General features: G+C 43.2%; 2 protein-coding genes across 2 annotated transcripts in view; one reads left to right on the top strand and one right to left on the bottom strand.

The window, feature by feature from the left end:
* Positions 1 to 362: 362 nt before the first annotated feature.
* bag5 (BCL2 associated athanogene 5) lies at positions 363 to 11548 on the bottom strand. The gene is made up of 3 exons (XM_062440646.1): positions 11433 to 11548; positions 2369 to 3262; positions 363 to 1848 (listed from the first exon to the last, which is right to left on the bottom strand). The coding sequence occupies exons 1-3, from the start codon at positions 11453 to 11455 to the stop codon at positions 1308 to 1310; spliced, it is 1458 nt and encodes a 485-aa protein (XP_062296630.1). The 5' UTR covers positions 11456 to 11548; the 3' UTR covers positions 363 to 1307.
* An 858-nt stretch (positions 11549 to 12406) lies between these two features.
* Positions 12407 to 25386, top strand: part of LOC134000619 (cytochrome c oxidase assembly factor 8) — a 14917-nt gene continuing 1937 nt past the window's right edge. Inside the window, exons 1-3 of the mRNA XM_062440023.1 lie at positions 12407 to 12618; positions 23917 to 24114; positions 25274 to 25358. Of these exons, the coding sequence (XP_062296007.1) occupies positions 12493 to 12618; positions 23917 to 24114; positions 25274 to 25358 (409 nt within the window). The 5' untranslated portion in view covers positions 12407 to 12492. The remainder of the gene's footprint in view (positions 12619 to 23916; positions 24115 to 25273; positions 25359 to 25386) is intronic.

Below are 25386 nucleotides of genomic sequence, written 5' to 3'. Positions count from 1 at the left end.
AAAACATCCTGCTCTCTGCTGGCAGCTCGCCTCAGCAGATACAAACAACTCCACACAGATTTTTAACTTTATACCGATGATGCTTGCAGGGGCGAGAAGCTGTAAACAGGTTCGCCCTATTCTTATTTTTTGGGTGTTTTTTTGTTTACTTGTTTGTCATTTCATTGGCGGACCGTGACAGCTGTGCTCTGTTTCCAGATTTGTTTTTGGAGGGGAATGGTTGGATTGGAGAGCTACCAGAGTCACGGACCAAATGCTGTGAGGGGATAAACAGGGTCACGCAGCGGATGGAGAGTGACCTCGTGGCGTCGTTAATGCAAATCTCCCACTTTTTGTTTTTTTTCTCCCTCTTATTACATCTCTGTTTAAACACAGATTACCTGGCTTCATTTCACTCAGCAGGCCATGTTTGCTTTAGTTTTAGTATTTTGGAAACTACAACCTTCTCACCCCCTCCACACACACACACATCTTTCTAAATGATATAAAAGCACATTTCACAGCAGATTAAATTATCTTCCTATATTTAACATTTATGTCATCTGCTTTGCCAAATAAGAGTCGGAGCATATTTTTGATTTCCTCGATACAAACTGCAGCAAAATAAAATAAAATAAAATAAAAAACTCAGGATATTTGGATATTTTAACACTCGAAATCGGCCAACAGGTAGAACAATCAGTGGACGAGTCTCTCCCAAATGAGGTCACACTGTATTTAAAACACGTGCATTAGCCGTCTCCGCTAACGACTGACACTCAACTTAATCGGGCCGGACGGGGAAGCGGCTGCTGAGCAGATCCATCACAACCGGGGTAATTTATCAATCTGGAAGATACGACGACAGCTGTAACAGGCGTTGTTTTTTTAGTGCTTTGGCAGCAAGCTTCTACAACCAAACACTAATACAGCGACGACACACACACACACACACACACAATCACACACACATTCGGGAGATTCAAAAAGAAAATCTTCAAAACTCACACACAAACAAAAATTCAAAGTGTGTTTCACAAAAAGGAGTTCTTCTCCGTTGTTGACTTCTCAGCAGGTTTTCGGCCACGACTACCACAAAAAAGACGAAAATAAAAGCGCTGCTGCAGTGCATTCTGGGGATTTGAGTCCATATTTACAGAGTTCAGTCGGTGGAACGATAACGTACCAGTTTTGTTTTTTTTGTAGTGTTTTTTTTTTAATTTATACAAATTATTATCAGCTCCTTTCATTCCTGCAGCGATGTCCACTCACCTAGTAACATGGCTACCACTGTGATTGTTTAGTTAATCAATCAATCAATCAATCAATCAATACTCCCACTCGTCCGTCTTCATGTCCAGATAGTTGAGAATGTTCTGGGCAAACTTCACCGCCTGCTTCCGCGCCATCTTGGTCATCTCGTCGCCCTGCGGGTCAACAGCGTCCAGCGCCAGCAGCTGTTTGGTCAGCATCTCCTCCAGGATAATGTAGCTCTTGTCGACCCGCTTCCCGTCGAAGCCCAGCACCTGAGCCTGGAGGTCCGACAGGCTCCCCAGGACCATCCACACGGCCCGGTGTGCCGGGTGCTCGGCGGGGCCCGGCTGGCGGCGGGCGAGGGCCTCGCGGAGATCCAGGAAGGTGATGATGGCCTGGACCTCGACCACGGCGCGGCGGCGTGCCTCTCTGATGCACGGGTTCTTGGCCGTGTCCACCTGGTCCAGGTGCGTGAGGAGGCTCTGCAGCTCGGCTTTGGGTCTGAAGCCGAGGTCGCCCATCGCGCAGTGCCGCAGGATGCCTTCTCGCAGGTGGTGGACGTGAGCTCGAACCGCCTCGATCTCACGGATGGAGTTGTTATGCGCCAAGTCGTACCTGAAGAAACAAACACTGGATCACTTTGAAAGATCCACAAAATACAGATCCAGAAAGAAGATGATCAACCCTCGTTATGAGCCATCCTGTCAGAACCAGCACCGAGTATCAGAACTTACAGGGCTGAGTGGCCATGTGGTTTAGTCAAATTTAAAGGGGTTAAAATGTGAAAATAAGAACATATCATATAATATCACTATAATTATAAACTGGTGGTGATGCCAAACAAGACAATAAGTTCACGTGTTAATGTGCACTGTTGAGATGGATCAGTCTATGTTCTGATCCAGAATGAACATCTGCACTAGTTGCTCTACTGCAGCTCGAATTAGTTGATTGGTTAGTATGATATTTTATAATTGTTTATGTAGTTTTTAAGCAAAAAAACTGCCAAACATGCTCAAATATTTGCTGCTTTTCTTCAATGAACCAATGTCACTATGGACACTGGATAATCTGCAGTTTAATCAATAATGAAAATATTTGTTAGCTGCAGCTGTAATCGGTGCGTGACGCTCACCTGCGCGTGTCGTCTCCCTCCCCCTCCAGGTCCAGATGTTTCAGCAGCCCGTTAATCTCCTCCACGACCTGTTTCCGGTAATTTCTGATCGCAGCGTTCCCGGAAACATCCAGCGCGTCCAGCTCCACCTGCATCTCCGTCAGGATGCGTGACAGGTGGGCGCAGCTGTCCCTCCCGCTCAGCCCCATCAGCAGAGCCACCAGCTGACTGCGCGCCACGCTCACCTTCACCATCACCTGGTTGATGCAGTGCACGGCCTCGTGGGTGTCCCCCGACAGCGGCAGGGAGAGCGTCTGCTGCTGCGTGCGTCCTTCCAGCACGTCCTGCACGGCGCAGAGGCGTGTCAGCGCCCGGTAGCGAGCTTTGCGGAGCGGCACCCTCCCTTCCGTCTTCACCTGTGTGAGCCTGAGCACCAGCTGCTGCAGCTCTTCCACCAGCTCGTCGTTGATCTCGGCCACTCCGCCCGAACGCTGCGGCGCCACCACTCGTTCATCCACCAGCCGCCGTGCCTCGGTGCTCAGATGCTCGATGGCCTGACGGGATGGATGCTTGGCGTTCTCCTCCAGGTAGCGCAGCAGGCCCTCCACCTCCTGCGCCGCTCTCTTTCGCCCCCCTTGCAGCTCCATCTTGCCCTCCGTGTCCACCTGGTCCACCTCCAGGAGCAGCCGCGTCAGATCTCTCTCCAGACGCTTGTACTCGCGGTCGTTCTGCAGGCCGCTGAAGGTGCAGACCTGCGGCCCCAGAGACGCCACCTCCTTCTGCACCTCGTACAGACGCATCATGGCGGGGTGCTGCGGGTGGTACGACTGCTGCTGCTGATCCATCGGATGCTGCTGCTGCTGCGGACCGCCGTGGTCCATCCTCTTCCCGCCATCAAAGGGCTTCCCGAACAGGCTGGAAAAAAAAGAAAAGAAAGGAGGATGAAGGGAAGTCAGAACAATAAGCAACAATTGAGAGCGGGCACACACACACACAGAGCCTCAGTGGAGCCGGGACAGAGAGCTTACATCATTGTCCGCTCATCACAATGACTGGATTACTTCAGAAGTTACTTTCCACGTTCTCACGGCCAACAAAGGCTGAATAGGACCTCCCACTAATGTCTGGATAACTTCCAAAAAGCGGCTGGCAGAGGAGACAGACTCCGTGGCCTCAGCCAAACATTTAAATCTCCATCGAGTCCAGATGGAATTTACAACAGTGTGTTTGGACATAAAGGCTGTAAATGAAGCCACCGCGGTTCACGTGCACCGTAACATGTGACATGCTGCTGCTGCTGCGGCATGCTTGCGTTGACGTGTGAGAACACAAGTCCAGAACAGTTCAAGTGGGAACAAAAGCATGATCAGCATTCCTGACTGAAGCACATAAGATGATAGTCGTTCAGAGACATTTTGACCTTTTGACACCGACAGGAAGACTTGTGATGTTGGACAGGACGGAAAAACACACAATCCCTCAATACCCTGGTTAAAGAAAAACAAGATGTCATGAAGCTTAACGTGTCAAAAAGGTTAGGTTGAAACGGAAAGCACTGACCAGCTGATGTTTTCACTGTAAAATATTTCACCTTTGTCTCTGTTCATAAACACCTGACTGTTGAGCCCTTTAAGTCTATTAGCTGATAAATCAAAGATAGAAAATCCTCAATAATTTGGATAATCGATCACGTTCAAGTAGAGTTGCAACTAACTAATAATTATTTTCATAACTAATAACTCTGATGATGAATTTCTCGACTAACCGATCGGTCATTTTGTCTTAAAAATGTCAGAAAATAGTGACAAATACACAAGATTAATAATATATAATTAAATACATAAAAATACAATAAAATTAAATTTAAATACAGAAAAATCTAATAAATATAAAATAAAATAAAATAAATAATAAAAATAAAAAAAATAGAATACAATATAAAATAAAAAACATGCAATAAAAATAAATAATAAAAATACCATAAAATATAAAATAAAAAATATTACCATAAAATAAATAGAAACTAAATAAATAAAATACACATCCAAGGTGACGCTGGATGGACTGTTGGTCATTTTATTCGACCAACAGTCCAAAACTGAAGATATTCACTTCACATCATTTTGTAACTGACTGGTGTTCCTAATATTTTGCCCCCCACTTGTATGTTAATGGAGTGGACAAAATATTAGGAACACCAGTCAATATAATGAACCCTAATATCACCCACTATGACCTCAATAATAAACATAGGGTAGAATTATCACCTTTATGACAATGTCAACAAAAACTGAAACTGTATAAACTTCATAAAAGCAGAATTTAAAGCAGAGTTTGTTGTATTGGATTGAATTAGATGCACATGTGTAGCTAATAAAGAGGCTGGTGACTGTATTATATCTTTGGCGAGGATGTCACTGGCTTTTAAAGAAATAGTTGCAGGTATTTTTCTCTACTTTCTGAGACAAATAGTAAAAATAATCATAGTTGCATCTCATAATACACCTTTAACCACCTTTATCTTTTCATTAACTATCAATGAGAATATATTAGGAGGGTTTAGAGTAACTGACCTCAAATTTGATAAGTGTTAAGTATCAAAAAGCAGAATAAAACTGCAAAGGAACACAAAATAAAAAGAAATGAAAGTGAAGAAGAGCTGTTAAAGATGTTTTTATACATTTGACTTTACATTAACCTAAAAAAAACCAGACAGAACAAGGCGAGCTGCCCACACACTACCTTTTTTTTCTTTCTTTTTTCATGTACAATATTCTGTCCTTAAAAACCCACTGCTGGAAAAAATAAAAGGAATGAGGTTAACCTACATTTCGTCTCGACAAGAACACCCACATGACAACCGATCCCAGTATCGCTGATGGTGAAGATGATGATGCTCTCTAATCCACATTTAAAATATATTAAAAAAAGGAGAGTTGCTGCCTGTCTGTCAAGCTTTAAATACTGAAGGAGAGAGAGGAGAGAGAGAGAGGGAATGAATGCATCTGACCGACTGTTGCAGTGAATCTCTGCACGCCACATGTGGGAGGATTTGCCTCATAAACTGTGTCACAGGTGCCTCAGGCTGTGAAATGTATCCCCAATTCAACTCAGTGCCATTAGTCAAATGTTAATTCCTCCTCAGATCTGACCTTGTCTTCTCTAAACTGTTACTATCTAATTAAAAAAAGGGGAGAAAATGCTCCCAAAATGTGTCAGAAAATAGAGTCAAATGTCTTATTTTAGCTGATTAAAAGGCCAAAAATCCAAATTAAATCAGTTTATTATCATGTATGACACCGAAAAGCTTCAACTCATCATATTTAAGAGTTGGCGTTTGGCGTTGATGATTTCAAAGAATTAAAAACACTAATATATGTATTCAGTAACATGTTAAATATTTAAAAAATGAGGAAAGGAGGTGTCTATTAAAAGATTAAAGCAGTTATTTGTTCATCAGAATAGTTGCAGATTGATGTTGTGTGACTATTCGCTGCAGCTTTACAGTCAATCCACATCAAATATTAACAATTCTGATTATTGAGATTAAATTTATTACACATTATTGGCTGATTCCAGATGTTCCAGTGTGAAGATTTGCTGTTTTTTTCTGCATGTAAGGCTGCAACTAAAGATGATTTTCATATCGATTAATCAGTTATCACCTTCATAAACTGATCAATAAAATGAGAGAAAATAGTGAAAAATGTTGATAACTGTTTCCCAAATTCAGAAAGTTGCATCCTCGACTCAAAGCTACCCTTACCTTTGTTACACTTTTACACATTTTTTTTTTTTTTTTACACACTTTAAAATGTTAGAGAGATCCACCAGGCAAAGAAACTCATCATTACTCCATTCTCATAATATTCTGTGAAAACTCTGAACCAATCATATGATTCGGTCCGAATGATGGGGGTGGGACATAGGAGGGAGGAGGGGTTGTTGCAGTGCTGTGTGAAATGCAAGAAAGGTAAAGCCCAATTTCCACTGGGTCCGTCAGCGGCACGTTACAGCTGCGCCGCGGTCACCGGAGCTGATAGGTAACACTATAATCAATGAGAGTATTTCCACAGGGAGCGTGTCAGCAACGTCTCAGCAACGTCCCAGCAGCGGCTCTCCGCGCCGCAGCGCTATCAATCCGCGGCATTTCTATTTTTCACGGACACGTTTCTAACTCGCGACAAGCTCAACAGAGCAGATTGCACCAGACAGGAAGTCAGACACAGACTCGGCATAATAAAACTTCCGTCCCCTTTCAAAATAAAACACAATGCGCAGATCACAACCTCACATCCACATTACGTCATAACCGGTGGCCCCAGGTCAGCAGTCAATCGATCAAAGGGTCTCGTTTCACGTCCGAGAAGCAAAGAAACCAGTTGTTTCTTGTTGTTGACTTTATACACCCAGTTCGCGGGATCTCGCGGTCTCGCGGGAATACTGCTGGCGCGCAAGGCACCGCTCCGCTGCTGTAACGCTCCCGGTGTGAGTTGACGCTGGGCAGAGGACGGAGCTAAACTGTGGCGCAGCTGTAAGGTGCCGCTGACGGACCCTGTGGAAATCCAGGGTAAGAGTCGCTTTAAGTTTACTGTCACAGACTAAAGAAAGAAGAAAATATTCCCATTTGAGAAGCTGAGATAAGAGAATTTGGACATTTTTCACTATTTTCTGAATTCTACAGACCAAATAATTAACCGATTAATAGAGAAAATAATTTTGCAGATTCCTCAATAATGTGAATAATTGTTAGTTGCAGCCCTCGTTTGATTATTGGTAGGTATTCATATGTGACATTTAAAACTGATATTAGTATCTCAGTGTGTAACTATTTAGTGAAAGCATGGATTTGGTCAAGAATATAGTGATATTAAATTAATCGTGATTATTTCTGAGACAATATATCATCCATCAAAAGTAGATTTATCATGACAGGTCAACACATCCTTAATAAAAGGTATTTTTTCCTCCTCCTAGTTACTTCAGCAGCTCCTTATATAAAGATTAAGATCTACGCCTGATAGATAATGAGATAAAACACATTTCAAATCTAATGAGATGAAGAAAAAACATCCAGCTTTATAAAAAAAAATCTACTTTGGGATTAAAGAAAACAGAAAGAGCAAGAAATCTCTGCTCAGTTGACATTAAAAGTTAAAAAAAAAAAAATCAACTAGCGGGTGACTGATTACACACAGGATTAAGATGAGGAGGATTTGAGGTTGTTTTTGTTTACGTGGCTCATGGGAGAAGTTACATCATGAGACGATCTGTCATTATCAGCCTGAGAGCAACGATGGGAACGATGCCGCTCCACAATATGATGTTTGTTTATCTGCAGCATAAATTACACTTATTAGAAGAGGCTGGATTATAGATCAGTTTGTTGTTGTTGTTTATGTAAGAGGGCGAGGGGAGGAGGCATTCACAGAGCTTATAAATCTGAGTATTTATTTATTTATTTATTTATTAGGATAATCTGGACAAAATCCGCTCCAGTCTGGCGAACACCTCGACCCCAAATAGTTCGATCCAAGAGAGAAAGAGACAAGAGGAAGGAGAGCGAGGATATTTTGGAAATGTAAGATTATTAGTTACCTTATTTAAAATGTTATAAGTAATGTAACTATTTCAATAACCAATGTTTTCAGCTAGTAGGGTAAATGTTCCCTCATCTTCCTTCCTTCCTTCCCTCCATCTGTCCTTCCATTCCTTCCATCCTTCCTTCCTTCCTTCCTTCTTTCCTTCCTGCCATCTGTCCTTTCTCCCTTCCTTCTTTCTTTTCTTAGTTTGTTCATTCCCTCATTCGTTCCTTCCTTCCTTATTTCCTCCCTCCCTACCTTCCTTCTTTCCTTCCTTTCTTCCTTCCGTACTTCCTTTCTTGCTACCTACCTTCCTTCATTCCTTCCTTTCTTTCTTCCTTCATTCTTTCCTTCCTGCCATCTGTCATTTCTCCCTTCCTTCTTTCTTTTCTTAGTTTGTTCATTCCCTCATCCGTTCCTTCCTTCCTTCTTTATTTCCTCCCTCCCTACCTTCCTTCTTTCCTTTCTTCCTACCTTTCTTCCGTCCTTCCTTGCTACCTTCTTTCCTTCCTTTCTTGCTACCTACCTTCCTCCCTTTCTTCCTTCCTTCCTTCTTTCCTTCCTGCCACCTGTCCTTTCTCCCTTCCTTCTTTCTTTTCTTAGTTTGATCATTCCCTCATTCGTTCCTTCCTTCCTTCCTTATTTCCTCCCTCCCTACCTTCCTTCTTTCCTTTCTTCCTACCTTCCTTCCGTCCTTCCTTGCTACCTTCTTTCCTTCCTTTCTTGCTACCTTCCTTCCTTCATTCCTCCCTTGCTTCCTTCCTTCCTGCCATCTGTCCTTTCTCCCTTCCTTCTTTCTTTTCTTAGTTTGTTCATTCCCTCATTCGTTCCTTTCTTCCTTCCTTCCTTCCTTCCTCCCTCCCTCCCTTCCTCCTTCCCTTCCTAAGACCTAATTTCAGCTGTTAGGGTAAATGTTCCCATTAAGCACCAACATCTAAGTTCAGCTGTTTTTCATGGATACTGACATGATTTATAAGGGAGATCATTTCTTATAAAGCAACATTTATCTCTCATTTTAAATGTATTCATTAGTTCATGTAGATTTTTGAATATAAAATAAAGATATTTGATGAATAAAGTGGGTTTAATTGATACTGTGACTCCATTTAAGCCCATGTGTGCTCCAAATAATCCAACATCATGATTTATTTACTAAATATTAAACAAAATATTGATTTCAAAGAATTAAAAACAGTAATATATGTATTCAGTAACATGTTAAATATTAAAAAATGAGGAAGAAACCCTCCTGAATGTCTGTTTTAATCTCTCAGTCTTTAAAAATGTCTTCTTTTTGCTGATTAAAGGTCAAAAATCTAAATTATATTCACTTTATTATCATGTGAGACACTGAAAAGCTTCAAAGCATCATATTTAACAAGATGCAACCAGCAGGTGTTTGCTTAATAAAAAATCAGAATAGTTACAGATTGATGTTGTGTGACTTCGCTGCAGCTTTACAGTCAATACACTGAAAATATTAACAATTCTGATTATAGAGATTCAACTTATCACACATTATTCACTGGTTCCAGATGTTCCAGTGTGAAGATTTGCTGTTTTTTTTCTGCATGTTAGGCTGCAACTAAAGATGATTTTCATATTGATTAATGCATCAGTTATCACCTTGATGAACTGATCAATAAAATGTCAGTAAATAGTGAAAAATGTCGATAACTGTTTCCCAAATTCAGAAAGTAACGTCCACAACCAAAAGATATTAAGTTTACTGTCATAGACTAAAAGAAAGAAGAATATATTCACATATGAGACGCTGAAATTTGGATGATTTTCTAAATTTCAAGGTTCAAGGTGTCTCGAGGGGCAATTTGGTTTCCAGGCGGCAGTCAAACATGAACAACAAATAAATACAAATGTAAGTTTTAAGTAGTAGTCTTTAAAAGGCCGATAGCAGCAGGAGTTAATAACTTCTTGAATTTTACTTTTACTGGGCAAATAATGAACCGATTAATAAAGAAAATAATGGACAGATTACTTAAATAATGTGAATATTTGTTAGCAGCAGCTCATTTAATTATTAGTAAGTATTCATACATGATATTTAATACTGATGTTAGTATCCAGACATCATTTCACTTTTCCTCTGGTAGTCTGCAGTCTCTAACTTTATTATGATAATTAAACCACAGTGTGTGCAGGCCAGGCTTTAAAAGGGAGTCTGACTTCATATATAACCCTCAACATTTTCATTAATAACTATAATTTAACTCCACATATTCTCTTCCTCAGTAACTATAACAGATTACAGTTACATTGAAATGACATCAGGGCCTTTCCATGTAACTATAGTTACTCCACAGCACTGCCTGAGCTAAGAATAGGCTTTGCTAGTAGGAATCAAGTCTTCCTTCCCATGAGTCACACAGCATGATGCACTAAAGCTAACTGAGCTGGAGGTAACATGCAATGACCCTCCTCCTCCTCTTCCTCATCATCATCATCCTCATCCTTAAATCTTTACCCAAAAACCCCCATCAGGCAGCTTGCATGCATGCACCCGGTCCTGCACCGGTCCTGCACGGCTTTGCGCATTATGTCACCCCCGGAAAACCCCATCTTTTTTTGGGGGAGAGGGGGGAAGGGGGGAAGGGGGGGCTGCTGGTGTAAAGGATGTGGAAGCTGTATATCTATCTATCTATGCAGCTGGACAACGATTAACCACATTATCATAACCTCCATACACCTCAGTGCATCTACTAGGAGATGACACCACACACACATACATACATGCATGCACACGCTTTTTACACACATGCACACGCTTCCTTCCTTAAACACACACATGCACACGCTTCTTTACTTACACACACACATGCACACGCAGCAGCATTAATAGCACCAGCAGCAGCATTAATAGCACCAGCAGCAGCAGCAGCAGGAGCAGCATTGTTATTTTTCTCTCACCTTTTCAACACTCCGAAAACATTCGCACACATTTTTGCCGGATGTGTGTTTCCATCAGACAAAAGCAGGGCGGTTCTTGAAGGGAAGTGGCATCCAATAATAATAATAGATAATACTAATCCACACACAAAGAGAAAAAAGGGGGTAAAAATACACCAAAATGTGGGTATATATTAGAGGAAAGATGCTGCTGCTCCGGTCAGCTTCAGCACCAGACGACCGACTGACTGACTGCGGTCTGGGGGGGTTTGTTGCTGTGTTGCCCCTCCCACAGGCTACCAAAGGGGGCTTCCTCTGCTCCCTAACCCTTTAAAACAAAACAACTTACCCCCAACATGCGTAAATACCCCGAAAAGCCTTTTACACACACTTAAACAGGTCTATTTCAAGCCTTTAAAAACCAGCAGCGTGTTGAACCCTGTGTGCCCTCTTCCTCCCTCTTCCTCCATTTATCTGTCATGCTATGCTACAGCTGATCACCTGACTTCAGCCCCACCTTTTGCACGAATACTTCCAGCTTTTCTGCTCCAAACACGCCATAAAACAGCTCAACACCTGCACCGTGTTTTCATGCTTACCTGCATAACCAGCGCACAGCCATCTGAAGTGTGGTAGGAAAGTGCGCACCTCCTCTGATTAAAGCTAAACATTACCTAGCCACCTTCTCCTAGATACTTTTTTTCATCCGGTTTGCTCTCTCCCTAGTTTTTTTTTTAAACTATCACGGAGTTCTTTTTTTCTTTGCTTGGTTTTTGGGATTACATTAATAGCTTCACGTGAGCTGATAAACATTTTATTTTTTTTAATGATTATTTAACGTGTAATAAATTGAGTATCCATCCAGGAGAAAAATAGATAAAGTTGCTGTCTTGTAAGTGGGATGGTTTAAGAGGTTGTTTTTCTAAAGCGGTGTATATTTTTTGTTTGTCCAACATTAGAGATTTGAGGCGCTTTATTTAGTTAAAGGGGCGTGCCGGTTGGGCTCAAAGGCGCAAGGGCGGGGATAGTAAACAAAGCCTTAGATTAGACTGCAGGAGGTGGTGAGAGAAGTATTATGAGCCTTTACTTTACTAAAGTATAAATATAGAAAAGTAAAAATACTTAATAACAAGTAAAAGTACTGCGTGATAAATCCTATTGCAGTAAAAGTACATAAGTGTTATGAGCTTGATGTAGTATGCAGTATTACAGTAAAAGTACTGCAGTATTATGAGTGATGTAGTATGCAGTATTACAGTAAAAGTACTGCAGTATTATGAGTGATGTCGTTAAAGTATTACAGTAAAAGTACTGCAGTATTATGAGCTTGATGTAGTTAAAGTATTACAGTAAAAGTAATTTATTTTATCATATTTTTAAAATCTATTGTTGACTTTATCTTTTTGTATACTTTCACTCTGCTGTATAAATTTAATTTCTCTCATGTTGCATCAATAAAGACATCTGATCTCATCTCAGTAGTAAACACCGCCCGCCTGCTCCAACAGGTCTATGCTGGTGAATTCTTTGAAGCGCACCTTTTCCCTAGTTGGACCCACGTGACCGGATGACATGTAACATACACACAAGGACATGAGCTGCAGCCCTGACTGACGTTAACATCTCTGGTATAACATTTAACTCCTCGGCGGGGTTTAAATGGCCGATGCAGCTGCAGCCAGATGTTTAACTCGGAGGCTTTTCAGTCCTTTCAGCCTCCGAGCAGCGAGCAGCAGCCGGCAGTGCAGCTCCACAGAGGCGCCACAGCAGGACAAAACACCCAAGGTTTGGAGAGTTCATCCATAATACTGCATGACACCAATATAATACCAATATATTATCAATAACATGACATCTCAGGTTGAATGTGTGAGTTTCAGAGGTAGTGGTAGGTCAATGTGAGGTCAGCTCCTTTCTCACCAGCAATCAATCAATCAAGTTAATAGGTTGTCACGTGCACTCACATATAAGGTACAATCACAGTGCATTAAAAGGAGTTTAAATATATTAGACATAGTAATATACACCCAAGGTTTGGACAGTTTATCAATAATAGTGCATGACATCAATATAATACCAATATATTATCAATAACATGACATCACAGGTTGAATATGTGTGAGTTTCAGAGGTAGTGGTAGGTATGTAAGCTCCTTTCTCACTAGCATGTGTCTCCTCTTTTTTTTTTTACAATCAATCAATCAATCAATCAGGTTTATAGGTTGTCACATGCATTCAACTATAAGGTATAATCACAGTGCATTTAAAAGGAGTTTAAATAGAGTAGTAATAGTAATATATAACATTCATATGTGTATTATTGGGCCTTCTTCTCATTTCCGACTCTAGGTTAATTAATCGATTAGTTGTCAACTATTTTGATAACTGATTTAATCATTTTGAGACATTTTTATAAAGTAAAAATGTCCAAATTCTTTGATTCCAGCTTCTTTTTCTTTATTTTTTCTATGAGACTAAACTGAATATATTTGAATTGTGGATCAAATTAAGAGATTTGAGGATTTTATCTGAGGCGTTAGGAAATATTTTTCACCATTTTCTGACATTTTATAAACCAAACAACTAATTAATTAATCAAATAAATGGGTAACATATTAATTCATAATGCAAAAGGTTATGAGTTGCAGCTCAACATGCACAAGTGTAATAAATATTGAGTATATCTATAGTATAGTATATATATCTAGCAGTGTCACAATGTAAAGTCCTGCAGTTTGAATGTTAATTAAATAAAACTATAAATTAGGGCTGTGACTAAAGGTTATTTTCTTGATTGATTAGTCTGTTGGTTATTCTCTCTATTAATCAATTAGTTGTTCAATCTATAAAATATCAGAAGATGGTGACAAATGTTGCTTTAATTAATTATAAAAATAGTTTCCAGTTAATTTTCTGTCAATCAGCTCATTTTTAACTACTTTATGTAGAGTTGTAGGGTTTAATTTATAAGCATTTAATATGTAGGATATTAATTGTGGGACTAATTATGAGCTTGCGGATAAATAATGGAGTAAAAGGTCAAATATAAAACAAAATAATTAAATATTTGCCTCTGAGCAGTAGCATAAAATGTCAATAACTACTTAAAAATTGCACTAATAGTTAAATAAACTGTAGTTTTCCTACAGATATATGAGTTAAATCATAAAGTGATGACTCTGAACATGCTGTGTGTGTGTTTTATATAAATTCATTGACTCTGAATGAGTGTTGTATTTTTTTTTATATAACTACCTGCTTCCTGAGTCCTGAGTCTTTGGACGAGCTGCGGGCTTCTTTGCTGCGTTTTTCATGGTGCAGTCTGGTTAGAAATGATAAGGAGGCTCCAGTGTGGCAGCTGCTTATTTAAACAAGCACGTGACCGTAGTAACGTTTAAGCTGCAGTGACAGTGTAGAAAAGGCCCCAAAGTTACAGGGTTATTTAGAGTTCATTCCTGTTGTGTGCCTTTGTGTTGTGTTTGATGTTAATTCAGGGTGGTGACATTGTTGAGGTGGGCCAGCCCACGTGGTGGGGTTGTATCTGAGGAGGGGTGTGCACTTTAGTTTCAGTTAGGTTAAAAGGTGTGCAGTGCAATGGCTTCAGTACCAGTGATCTGTGCGTGAATGAAAAAGAAACCACATAATCACCACTGTAAGATCCAGCTGTTCTGGAAGCTCTGTATAATTACCTGCAAAGAAGAAGTAAAGAGAGTAAACTGCAGATCGGCCTCTCTGTTCTTTATTCCTCCATACTCTGGAAACGGCCTTAAGTGGTGTTCTGGCCGACACTCCTGTGTGAACTCAGTAATATAATCAGAACTAGCACCCAGCTAGAGCTTCTCTTCCCTACATTGATGGTCCTTCGAGCCGGATATTACCAGGTTTACACCAAAGATGGATCCATATCCAGAGTATGAGGATCGTGGTGCACGCTCCAAACGATACATTCGTCCCCCAGCACGCTATGCAGATTATGAGGTGGATCATCTGGACTACATCGGTCAGAGATACAGAGAGGAAGTAGAGACAACTCACCAGGAGGGTAAGGTCAGGATGACCTCCCTCACTTCCGCTTACGACTCTTCACCACCAAGTCGCTTGCAGAGGCGGGGGGCTATTCTTCAAGAGATGGACTTGTGCTATGGAGCTGAGAGCCAACAGCACATCCCGGAGAATCAGCTAGCCCCCCTGCTGTTTCCAGACGGAGAGCTCAGGGAACGGTTACAGGATCACTCTACTCCCCTATCTGCAACGCTGCACCCGAGACATTCACATGATCATAAAGCAGAGCTAGAGGACATACGTTATGAGAGGCACCTCATTCAGCAGACACAGCAGCGCATGTCATCAGATCTAGTTGAGCTTAGAGCACTGCGAACAGAAATGAGACAGTTAGTGGATGCTGTCCGTAACTTACAGAGCCCATCTCCTCTTCACACCAGCAAGCCAGAGCTAAAAGGGATGCAGCCACAGCCACCAGTTGGAAGTGAGCCTGACGGTGAGGAAGAGGATGACTGGCCTGCACCACCACCATGGCCAGAGCCCCTACCCGATGAGGAGGCAATGTCACCCACAACTTCTAAGCTGCTTGTGGGCCAACCACAAGTTCAACACTCTACAGGGGGGGGCCCTCCTGTGCCGAGGCCACGTAATGGCACGGCCCCTTATTCATCCCCCTGGTTCAAGCCTGCCCAGCCTCCGCCATGGCTATCCAGTTGTTCCCCTGCTGAGCCCAAGTACCCTACAGCTTATGGAGGTCACAGTAGTGAGCCTCGCTCCAACCCAGTGCCCCCACAGCAGCCTCCATACATGTCATGGATGCAGCCACCACCCTCCAGAACGCCTCAGGGCAGGCGTCCCCTCACCTCAGAGCAGAGTTACCATGGGCCACGCCCAACAATCCCCACCTTCTCAAGTCGGGACCCAAGTGAATTTGCACGGCTCAAGATCTCACTGGAAAACCTCTTACCACACGGTGCACCTGAGCTGTTTAAGTACCAAGTGTTGGTCGATCACCTGCATCTAGTAGAGGCCAAGTTGATAGCAGACGCTTACCTCAACTCACCAACGCCGTTCTCTGACACAATGGTCGCCCTGAATGACAAGTTCGGCCAACCACATCAGATAGCACTGAAACGTATTGCAGCTGTGATGGATGCACCGGACATTAGGCGCGGAGACCTTGGTGCATTTGAGAGGTTTGCGCTCCAGATCCAGTCACTCGTGGGAATGCTAAGAACACTAGGGCCCGAAGGAGAAGTGGAACTTCAGTGTGGCTCACATGTTGCTCGTCTGCTAAGTAAGCTGCCACCTGAGCAGAGAGCAGAGTTTCGCCGCTGCATGTTCCATCAGGGCACACGAACCCACACCCTAACTGATCTTTCGGAGTGGCTGAAATACGAGTCCTGGTGCCAGGATTCTGAAGGCCAATTAGCCGTGAGGGGGGCTAAGGAGAAGCCAATGTCTAGACCTGAGGGACGACAGGGTAGGAGTTCGACCACTGTCCTCCACGGTGTGAAGGATACAATCAGGCAACCCGAGGTTCCAGTGCCAGCTAGCTCCGTCAAGGGGAACAAGGGCAAGCCATATTGTCCGTACTGCAACACTGAGGAGCACTATCTTAGCCAGTGTGTAGCGGTATCCAGGCTAACTAAGGAGCAGCTGACAGAATGGATTAAGAGTAACAGGAGGTGTTGGCGCTGTGCACGGTCACACCAGGCTGCACAGTGCAACTTGAAAAAGACATGTAACCTTTGCCAGGGGAGGCACCTCCAGGTGCTGCACGAGGTCAATGTGAAGCCCCCTAAGGAGCCAGCAACAACACCTGGGGTGGGGAGTCATGGCGCAAGGCCCGCCACAGAGGTGCTCTATCTGGATCGACCTACAGAAGGTAGTCGGGTCTTTCTGAAAGTTGTCAAAGTCTGCATTCACCATGGCGACCGAACACTCAACACCTACGCTGTATTGGACGACGGTTCTGAGAGAACTATGCTGTTGCCAGACGCAGCAGAGAAGCTAGGAGTGCAGGGGACCCTAGAGAACCTACCACTACGCACCATTAGGCAGGATGTGCAGACCCTCCACGGTGCATCCGTGTCGTTCTCCATTTCCTCTCCTGCAAGGTCAAAGACCCAGTTCAAGATTACTGGTGCCTTCACCGCTGCTCGCATTGGGCTAGCGAGCCATACTTACCCGATGGAGCAACTCCGGAGGAACTACAAGCACCTCATTGGCCTTCCCATACGGACCCTCATGAACGTTAAGCCCTTGCTTCTCATTGGGAGTGATCACCCCCATCTCATCACCCCTGTTGAACCCGTAAGGTTGGGACCTCCAGGAGGGCCTGCAGCCGTTCGCACCAGACTGGGCTGGACACTGCAGGGCCCAGCTAGTGTGGTCTGTCACCTCGCCCAACCACCGCAGTGTCTACTGACAACTGTAGCGCCCCAGGTGAGCGAGTTGATGAAGCATGTTGAGAGACTATGGCAGGTCGATACCGTTCCATTCAGGAGCGAGAAACTAGTTACTCGTTCAAGGCAGGACCAGGAGGCCATCAGCTTTCTTGAGACCAAGACCACCAGAGTAGAGGTCGATGGCATACTACGCTACGCTACCCCGCTGCTCCGTCGGAAGGATATGCCGCTCCTTCAGGCTACTAAAGAGGCCGTTCTGCCCAGTCTACGGAGCGTGGAGCGGCGACTGGCCAAAGACCCAGCGCGGGCGGAAGCCTACAGAGTGGAGATGGAAAAATTGATCAAGGCAGGCTCTGTCATCAGGTGTGGCCCTGAAGTACCAGTTGAGGAAGGTCGTGAGGCATGGTACATACCTCACCATATGGTAAGCCATAATGGCAAAAATAGGTTGGTCTTCAACTGCTCCTACCAGTATCGAGGGCAGAACCTTAATGACTACCTGCTGCCTGGGCCGACCTTAGGAGCATCACTTTTGGGAGTCCTGCTACGCTTCCGAGAGCACGCAGTGGCGGTCAGTGGAGACATCAGAGGCATGTTCCACCAAGTTCGCCTTCTCCCAGAAGATCGTGCATTGCTCAGGTTTGTCTGGCGGGATGTCAGTCGAGGGGAGCCTCCTGCGGTGTATGAGTGGCAGGTGCTACCATTTGGAACAACGTGTAGCCCCTGCTGTGCCACATTCGCCTTACAGCGTCACGTCACTGATAACAGCCAACCAGATGAGGAGGTGAGGATCTCAGTCGAGAGATGCTTCTATGTGGATAATTGCCTCCAGAGTGTCTCCACCATCGCTGAGGCCAGGCACCTTGTTGACAAACTTCGAGCCCTCCTAGCATCCGCAGGCTTTGAGCTGCGTCAGTGGGCCAGCAATGCACCAGAGGTGATAAGCCACCTACCAGAAGAGAGCCGCTCTGCTAGTGTTGAGCTATGGCTGGCTCAGGACCTGACAGATGCCCCAGAATCCACTTTAGGGCTAAGCTGGCTCTTCCACACTGACGTCCTGGGCTACAAGCATCGCCATGTGGAATACAGTGTTCCCACGATGCGCAACATATACAAAGTGCTGGCGAGTCAGTATGACCCCTTGGGGTTCATCTTGCCCTACACCACCAGGGCTAAGATGCTCGTCAGGCACCTGTGGGACAAACAGAGGGGATGGGATGACCCACTGCTACCTCAGGAGCTTCTGCAGCAGTGGAAAGTGTGGGAGGAGGAGCTTCAAGTCCTGCCTCAGGTCACCATGCCCCGACCATACTTGCCGAAGGAGGTGGACCCTTCCGGGCTTTACAGAGAGATGCACATATTTTGTGACGCCTCTGAAGAAGCGTACGGCTCAGTAGCATACCTTCGGACCACTGACAGACATGGTGGAGTGTATCTGTCATTCCTGATGGCACGCTCCAGAGTCGCTCCCAAGCGATTTCACTCAATGCCTCGATTAGAACTCTGTGGCGCTCTCACTGGTGCACAACTCTCGCAGGTGTTGGGAAGGGAGCTTACTGTGTGCATTGATCAGACAATCCTGTGGTCCGACTCCACAACGGTGCTGACCTGGCTGAAGTCTGAATCCTGTCGATTTAAGGTCTTCGTCGGCACCCGCGTGGCTGAGATACAGGAGCTGACTGACAGGCATGCCTGGAGATACGTCGATTCGGCAAGGAACCCTGCGGATGACGTGACCCGAGGGAAAAGGCTGAGGGAGCTGATTGAGCCAAATCGATGGAGCCAGGGACCATCCTTTCTCCTGCAGAGTCCAGACTCCTGGCCAGAGGACCCAGCGGTTGACCCAGCACAGGATACATCAGAGCTGCGCAAGTCAACCTTCTGTGGGGTCACCAGAGTTGCATCAAGTCAACCTGCTCCAGACCTGAACCAGTACAACTCCTGGAGGGAGCTGCTGGAAGCCACAGCGCAGGAGTTAGATGGGGCGGCAGGCTCTAATGATCACCCCACTGCTGAAGACTACCGTCAAGCTGAGCGGTTGTTACTGCAGAGGGCGCAGAAGGATAGTTTTCCGCAAGAGTACAGTCTCTTACAGGCGGGTAAGCCAGTCCCTAGGAGCAGTCGACTACTCACTCTGTCTCCCGAGCTGGATGAGAGTGGAGAGCTCATCCGGGTTGGAGGACGACTCCGACGAGCCGAGGACCTGGAACTGACAGCTCTTCATCCAGTCATCCTAGACCCAGGCCATCCGGCGACTAAGCTCTTGATCCAAGACTTTGATAGCCGCCTCCACCACCCAGGCCCCGAGCGAGTGTTCGCTGAGCTTCGGCGCTCTTTCTGGATCCTGCGGGGGCGTGAGGCTGTTCGGCGCTATCAGAACAGCTGCGTTGATTGTCGACGATGGAGGGCCAGACCCACTGTACCAAAGATGGCGGACCTGCCAGCAGCCCGTCTGCGCCTATTTAAGCCTGCTTTCTATTCCACGGGTATGGACTGCTTCGGGCCATTCGAGGTCAAGGTGGGCCGGCGCCGGGAGAAGAGATGGGGAATAATCTTCAAGTGCCTCACTACCAGGGCGGTGCACTTGGAGCTCCTGACAACTATTGACACGGATGCCTTCTTGATGGCTCTTCGTCGGTTTATCGCCCGCAGAGGAACGCCTGCAGAACTGTTCTCTGACCAGGGGACAAATTTCAAGGGAGGGGAGAGGGAACTCCGTGAGACCTTCAACGGAATCTCTCCCGCACTACAACAGCTCCTTGCCCCACAGAAGATCACCTTCCATTTTAACCCCCCAGCAGCCCCCCACTTCGGAGGGGTGTGGGAGAGGGAGATACGCTCTGTTAAGAGTGCACTCTATGCCACGGTGGGTGCTCAACCTGTACCTGAAGAAGTGCTTCACACTGTGCTTACTGAAGTGGAAGGGATCCTCAACAGTAAGCCTTTGGGTTATGTGTCTTCCGATGCCAGTGACCCAGACCCAGTGACTCCCAATGTTCTTTTGATGGGGCGGCCCGATGGGTCTTTACCTCAAGTAGTCTACCCGGAGAACGAGGTCATCGGTCGCCGCCGGTGGAAGCACTCCCAGGTTTTGGCTGACCAGTTCTGGGCCCGTTTCATCCGTCTCTACGTGCCAAGTCTTCAGGCTCGCCAGAAGTGGCAGGCTTCACCAGCCGACATCGTCCAGGACTGTGTGGTGATGATCGTTGATCCACAACTTCCCAGAGCCCTATGGCCTATTGGGAGAGTAGTCAAGACTCATCCCAGCTCTGACGGGCACGTCAGGTCGGCTGACGTGAAGGTGAAAGAGAGGGTTTATACCCGGCCAGTTGCCAGGCTGGTTGTACTCCCTGCAGTTCCTTCTGGAGAAGATGGGGACGATTCCACTCCTGCAACCTCGGCCCGACCGTAGAACTTTGTTACCTTTATTGATGGACAAATGTATTATATACATTTGGGGGCGGCTGTAGAAAAGGCCCCAAAGTTACAGGGTTATTTAGAGTTCATTCCTGTTGTGTGCCTTTGTGTTGTGTTTGATGTTAATTCAGGGTGGTGACATTGTTGAGGTGGGCCAGCCCACGTGGTGGGGTTGTATCTGAGGAGGGGTGTGCACTTTAGTTTCAGTTAGGTTAAAAGGTGTGCAGTGCAATGGCTTCAGTACCAGTGATCTGTGCGTGAATGAAAAAGAAACCACATAATCACCACTGTAAGATCCAGCTGTTCTGGAAGCTCTGTATAATTACCTGCAAAGAAGAAGTAAAGAGAGTAAACTGCAGATCGGCCTCTCTGTTCTTTATTCCTCCATACTCTGGAAACGGCCTTAAGTGGTGTTCTGGCCGACACTCCTGTGTGAACTCAGTAATATAATCAGAACTAGCACCCAGCTAGAGCTTCTCTTCCCTACAGACAGAGTTTAGTTATGAGGAAGGAGAAAAAAAAGTGGACTCAGCCAGAAAATTTAAACGAGTACAACGTCAACGCCCCTCCCAACAGAGGAAGCTGCTGTCAACACACAACAGAACAAACAACCAGACCTTCCAGTTCACCAGTAAAATATTAAAGTGAAAGAGGAAGTGTAAAATAATGTAAATAAAGAATAAAAAGTAAATAAACATCTTCAATTAAAACATTTTGATTAGGATTCAATGACAGATATATTTTTCTTATTTGTAATATATTTTAGAGACTCAAAATAATAATGTATTTCAATTAAAAAATAACCTTAACCCTCCTGTTGTCCTCGAGTCAAGGAAGGAAGGGAGGAGGAAGGAAGGAAAGGAGGGAGGAAGGATGGAAGGAAGGAAGGGAAGAAGAAGGAAGGAACGGAGGATGGAAGGAAGGAAGAAGGGAGGGAGGGAAGAAGGTAGGGGGAGGAAGGTAGGGGGAGGAAAGAAAGAGAGAAGGATTGAGGAAGGAAAGAAAGGAGGGAAGGAAAGAAGGAGGGAGGAATGGAGGACTGAAGAGAAGGAAGGAAGGACAGAAGGAAGGAAGGAAAGAGAGAGGAAGGAAAGAAAGAGAGAAGGAGGGAGGGAGGGAGGACAGATGGAAGGAAGGAAAGAAGGAACAGTCAAAACAGACGGGGTCAATTTGACCCAGGAGGACGACAGGAGGGTTAATGATGGGGTTATTTGTGTGTACAGCGTCATTGATCCTCCTCCGGTCTCTGATTGGTTGTTTTGATTCAGGGAGCGATGGATTCTTGCAGATCACATTACGAGCGCTGTGTGGACCCAGAGACAGTGGATCATGTCACAGCTTGTCTGTTTCTTATTCTACTGTCAGATCATAATAACAATCTGAGCAAATATAACACAACAATAGTTACACACTGCAGCTTTTACTCAGAGATTTAAGTTGAATTTCGTCCTTTCCTAAAGTCCTTCTTGACATTTATAGTGTTTTAAAATAATACTGTAGCATAACAAGTGAAGTCTTAAGTACATTCTTTAAAGATGTTCCTTCGTGCAATTTGCTGCAAAGGATTTCTCAGTCAAACTTTATGTGTGTTGCACTTTTTTGTGTGCAGGTTAGTGTAATTCAAAATGCTTTATAAGCTGATAATGTATATAATACAAATAAAGAGTAATGCACATGTGGAGATTATATAAGTATATATAAAAGCAAATAACATACATCTCCTTATAAGCTAAGAATTGGATAAAAAATAGCATATATATATGTAATAGTCATTAATAATTCAGGCTAAAGAAGTTTTCCTCTCCGCAGCTCTCAGATCCTCAGGCAGACGCTTCCAGCAGCTCGGAGCAAGAAAACAAAAAGTTTCCCCGTGAAAAGTTTTTATTTTTCGTGCAGTTTTGAACATTTGAAACTGTCAGAAAGGCCTGAGGTGTCGTACTGGTTGTGTATCAAGATAAATAGGCTGCTGCAAGACCATGAAGTGCTTTAAAAAAACGAGTTAAAGTGACGAGAAACCAATGTGAAGACTTTTTTAAAAAATGGTATAATATGTTTTCACTGACTTTTAAATACTCATGTTGTTGTCATTTAGTCGTATAATACTTTCCCCATCAGTAGATGAAGCTCAGGCTCGTACATTCGGACTCTCATTATATTGTCAATACTGTTTTCTACACACTGAGATCATTACACACAGGTAGGGCTGGGCGATATGGACAAAATTAAATATCACAATATTTTAGACCCAAATACCTCGATATCGATATTACAACAATATTATAGAGATGATTCTTGATGCTTTCACAAAATATTTACACTATGAAATGTTTGATAAATAATCATCAGTAATGTGGAAATAATGACAAAGTGGGTAAAAAAGTAAATAACAGAACAGCTAGAACAGTCTGGTAAGTTCCAAAAATCTTATATTTTACTGTAATGCCGCCTTTAAAACCAGGAAAGACGACTCTGATGACATATCGCGATATTACGATATCCAAAATCTAAGACGTATCTTGTCTCATATCACGATATCGATATAAGATCAATATATTGACCAGCCCTTGACACCATCATTTCTTGGATGCAAATATGAAAGGGAAAAGTACGGTGGCCTGGACAGCTCAACACACTGCAAAACACAGGCAAACATGTATTCTGCGTTGGGTTAGTGTGTTTTATTCAGTGTAGCGGAGTAACTAGTTACATGTAACGGCATTCACCTGCTAATGTAAAGACTAGTGAAAAACCTTCCTTCAGTCTCCTTTATTGTAAATGTTTTCTCTTCAAGACAGACCCAAAAGAGAAGAGAAGATATTATTACTTGGGGGGAAATTTACTTTATTGCAGCAGCAAGTGGATGATAAAAAAATAGAAAGAGCATCAATAGAAAGTGTAAAGAACAATAAATAATAAGTAAGTAAGTACACAAGTAATAAAAAGACAATAGTAGTAAAATAGTAACATTATGTACAGGAGTAATACTCATGTTGAATGATGAGATACCTGATTGTAGGATAGAATAGTAAGAATAGTTTTTATTATCGTTGCACAGATATCAAAGTGAAAAAATAAATATGTATGTATATTACACAGTTTAAATGAAGTAATAGTGTCCCAAAAAATGCTGATATTGCAAAGTCATGTATATTATATTATAACTATATCTATAACATCATCAACAATATCTTAGTTTAATACCCTCAAACTCAGAATCCAATCAAAGATGTGTTATTCTCTGTTTGTTGTGCAGAGATCTATCTTCAGACCATCAGTCAGCTCCACACACGACTGGATCGGTCCTCCCAACCAGCTGTCCAACCTGCGGCCGATCGTTTACCACGTCGCCGAAAACGAGTCGGAGCTGGAGAAACGTCTGAGGCACCTGAGGCAGAAGACGGAGGACTGGAACCACGAATTCTGGATTGAGCAGAACATCAGTTTTAGAAAGGTACGAATCAGTAGAAAAGAAAGTGCAAAAGGGAAGTCGACTGTTCATTAGAGCTGCTCAGTGAGTAGCAGGAGATTGATGTAGTGTGGTGCAGCTACCAGTTAATTAAGGCTCAGTAACACATTTACAGTGAGTGCAGAAAGGCTTCACTCTGCTGCTCGTGCTGTAGTGCTCACTGGTTAGAATAAAAACCTGTCAGTCAATCAATAGATCAATACATCTTCATTTGTTCAGCACCTTTCATTACAGCTTAGTGCGGTTCAGAGTACTTCACAGATAACTGACAAGCCGGTAAAACAGAATAAGTGTTAGTATGGATTTAAAAGCTATAATAATAATAATTTTTAAAAATAACAGGGAAATAAAAATGTATTAAAAAGTAGATAAAGTGGATTAAAAAAGACAAATAAAATAATAATAATAATATCTAAAAAAAATAAAAATAATAATAATATTTAAAAAAAACAGTGAAATAAAAAGTAAATAAAGTAGATTACAAAAGACAAATAAAATAATAAGAAATAATAATAATAATAACAAATTCGACCCATTTTTACTTTTGAGAAGTGTAAAAATATCATGATCACATTTATTTTAGTTGGATTTTTCCTAATGTGACCCACAGTATACAAAAATGGAAATAAACTGCATCTTTTTCTACATTTCTATATTTGCAAATGTACCAAATTGACAAGATCAGCATTCAAACAAGTTGTTGTATTCATTATTTTCTATAAAATAGTGATTATTAATGTCTTTTTTTTCCATCAAACAGAGATTAATTAAACATTTATTAATGACTGATGGTGAATTTATAAATGTGAATTGGTGTAGAGACTAATTATGAGTCAGAATATGAACAGTATTTAAAGGGTTAATGCAGAATTAAACAGCTGAGTTTTCTAGAAATGAACAATAAAGATATATATTGTTTTTTAAAGTAAACAAAACAAAGCTCTCAACTCTCAGAGCACTTTTCTTGTTGGACTTCTATCTTCATAAAGCATCAAAGTTCAGCCTTGTAAATAGTATTGTAACAAACCAACTCAAGGTCTTCTTACTGTATTAGCTTTTCTTTTCTTTCTTCTGGAGGTTTCATCCGTATGACTCACATCTCTTCTCTGTCTTTTATTCTTTATTCTTTATTTTCTTTCTGCAGGAAAAAGAAACGTACATCCACTCACAGCTGAAGGCTAAAGGCTTGCCTCTGCGTGATGAGCAAGGTGAGGAGATGATATTATTTATACTGTTGGTGTTTTTCCTCTCTGATTA

This window comes from Scomber scombrus, chromosome 19 (assembly GCF_963691925.1).
Source record: "Scomber scombrus chromosome 19, fScoSco1.1, whole genome shotgun sequence".
NCBI classification, from domain to species: domain Eukaryota; kingdom Metazoa; phylum Chordata; class Actinopteri; order Scombriformes; family Scombridae; genus Scomber; species Scomber scombrus.
The sequence above is the reverse complement of the archived record's forward strand: the minus strand, read 5'-3'. Positions and strand labels throughout refer to the sequence as shown.

Coding starts and splice junctions, on each gene's coding strand:
- bag5 (XM_062440646.1), bottom strand. CDS start 11,455: ATGGCTGTGCGCTGGTTATGCAG. Junction 3,263..11,432: donor GCTGTGCGCTGGTTATGCAG/GTAAGCATGAAA, acceptor TTTTTTTTCCAG/CCTGTTCGGGAAGCCCTTTG. Junction 1,849..2,368: donor GAGGGAGACGACACGCGCAG/GTGAGCGTCACG, acceptor TTGTTTCTTCAG/GTACGACTTGGCGCATAACA.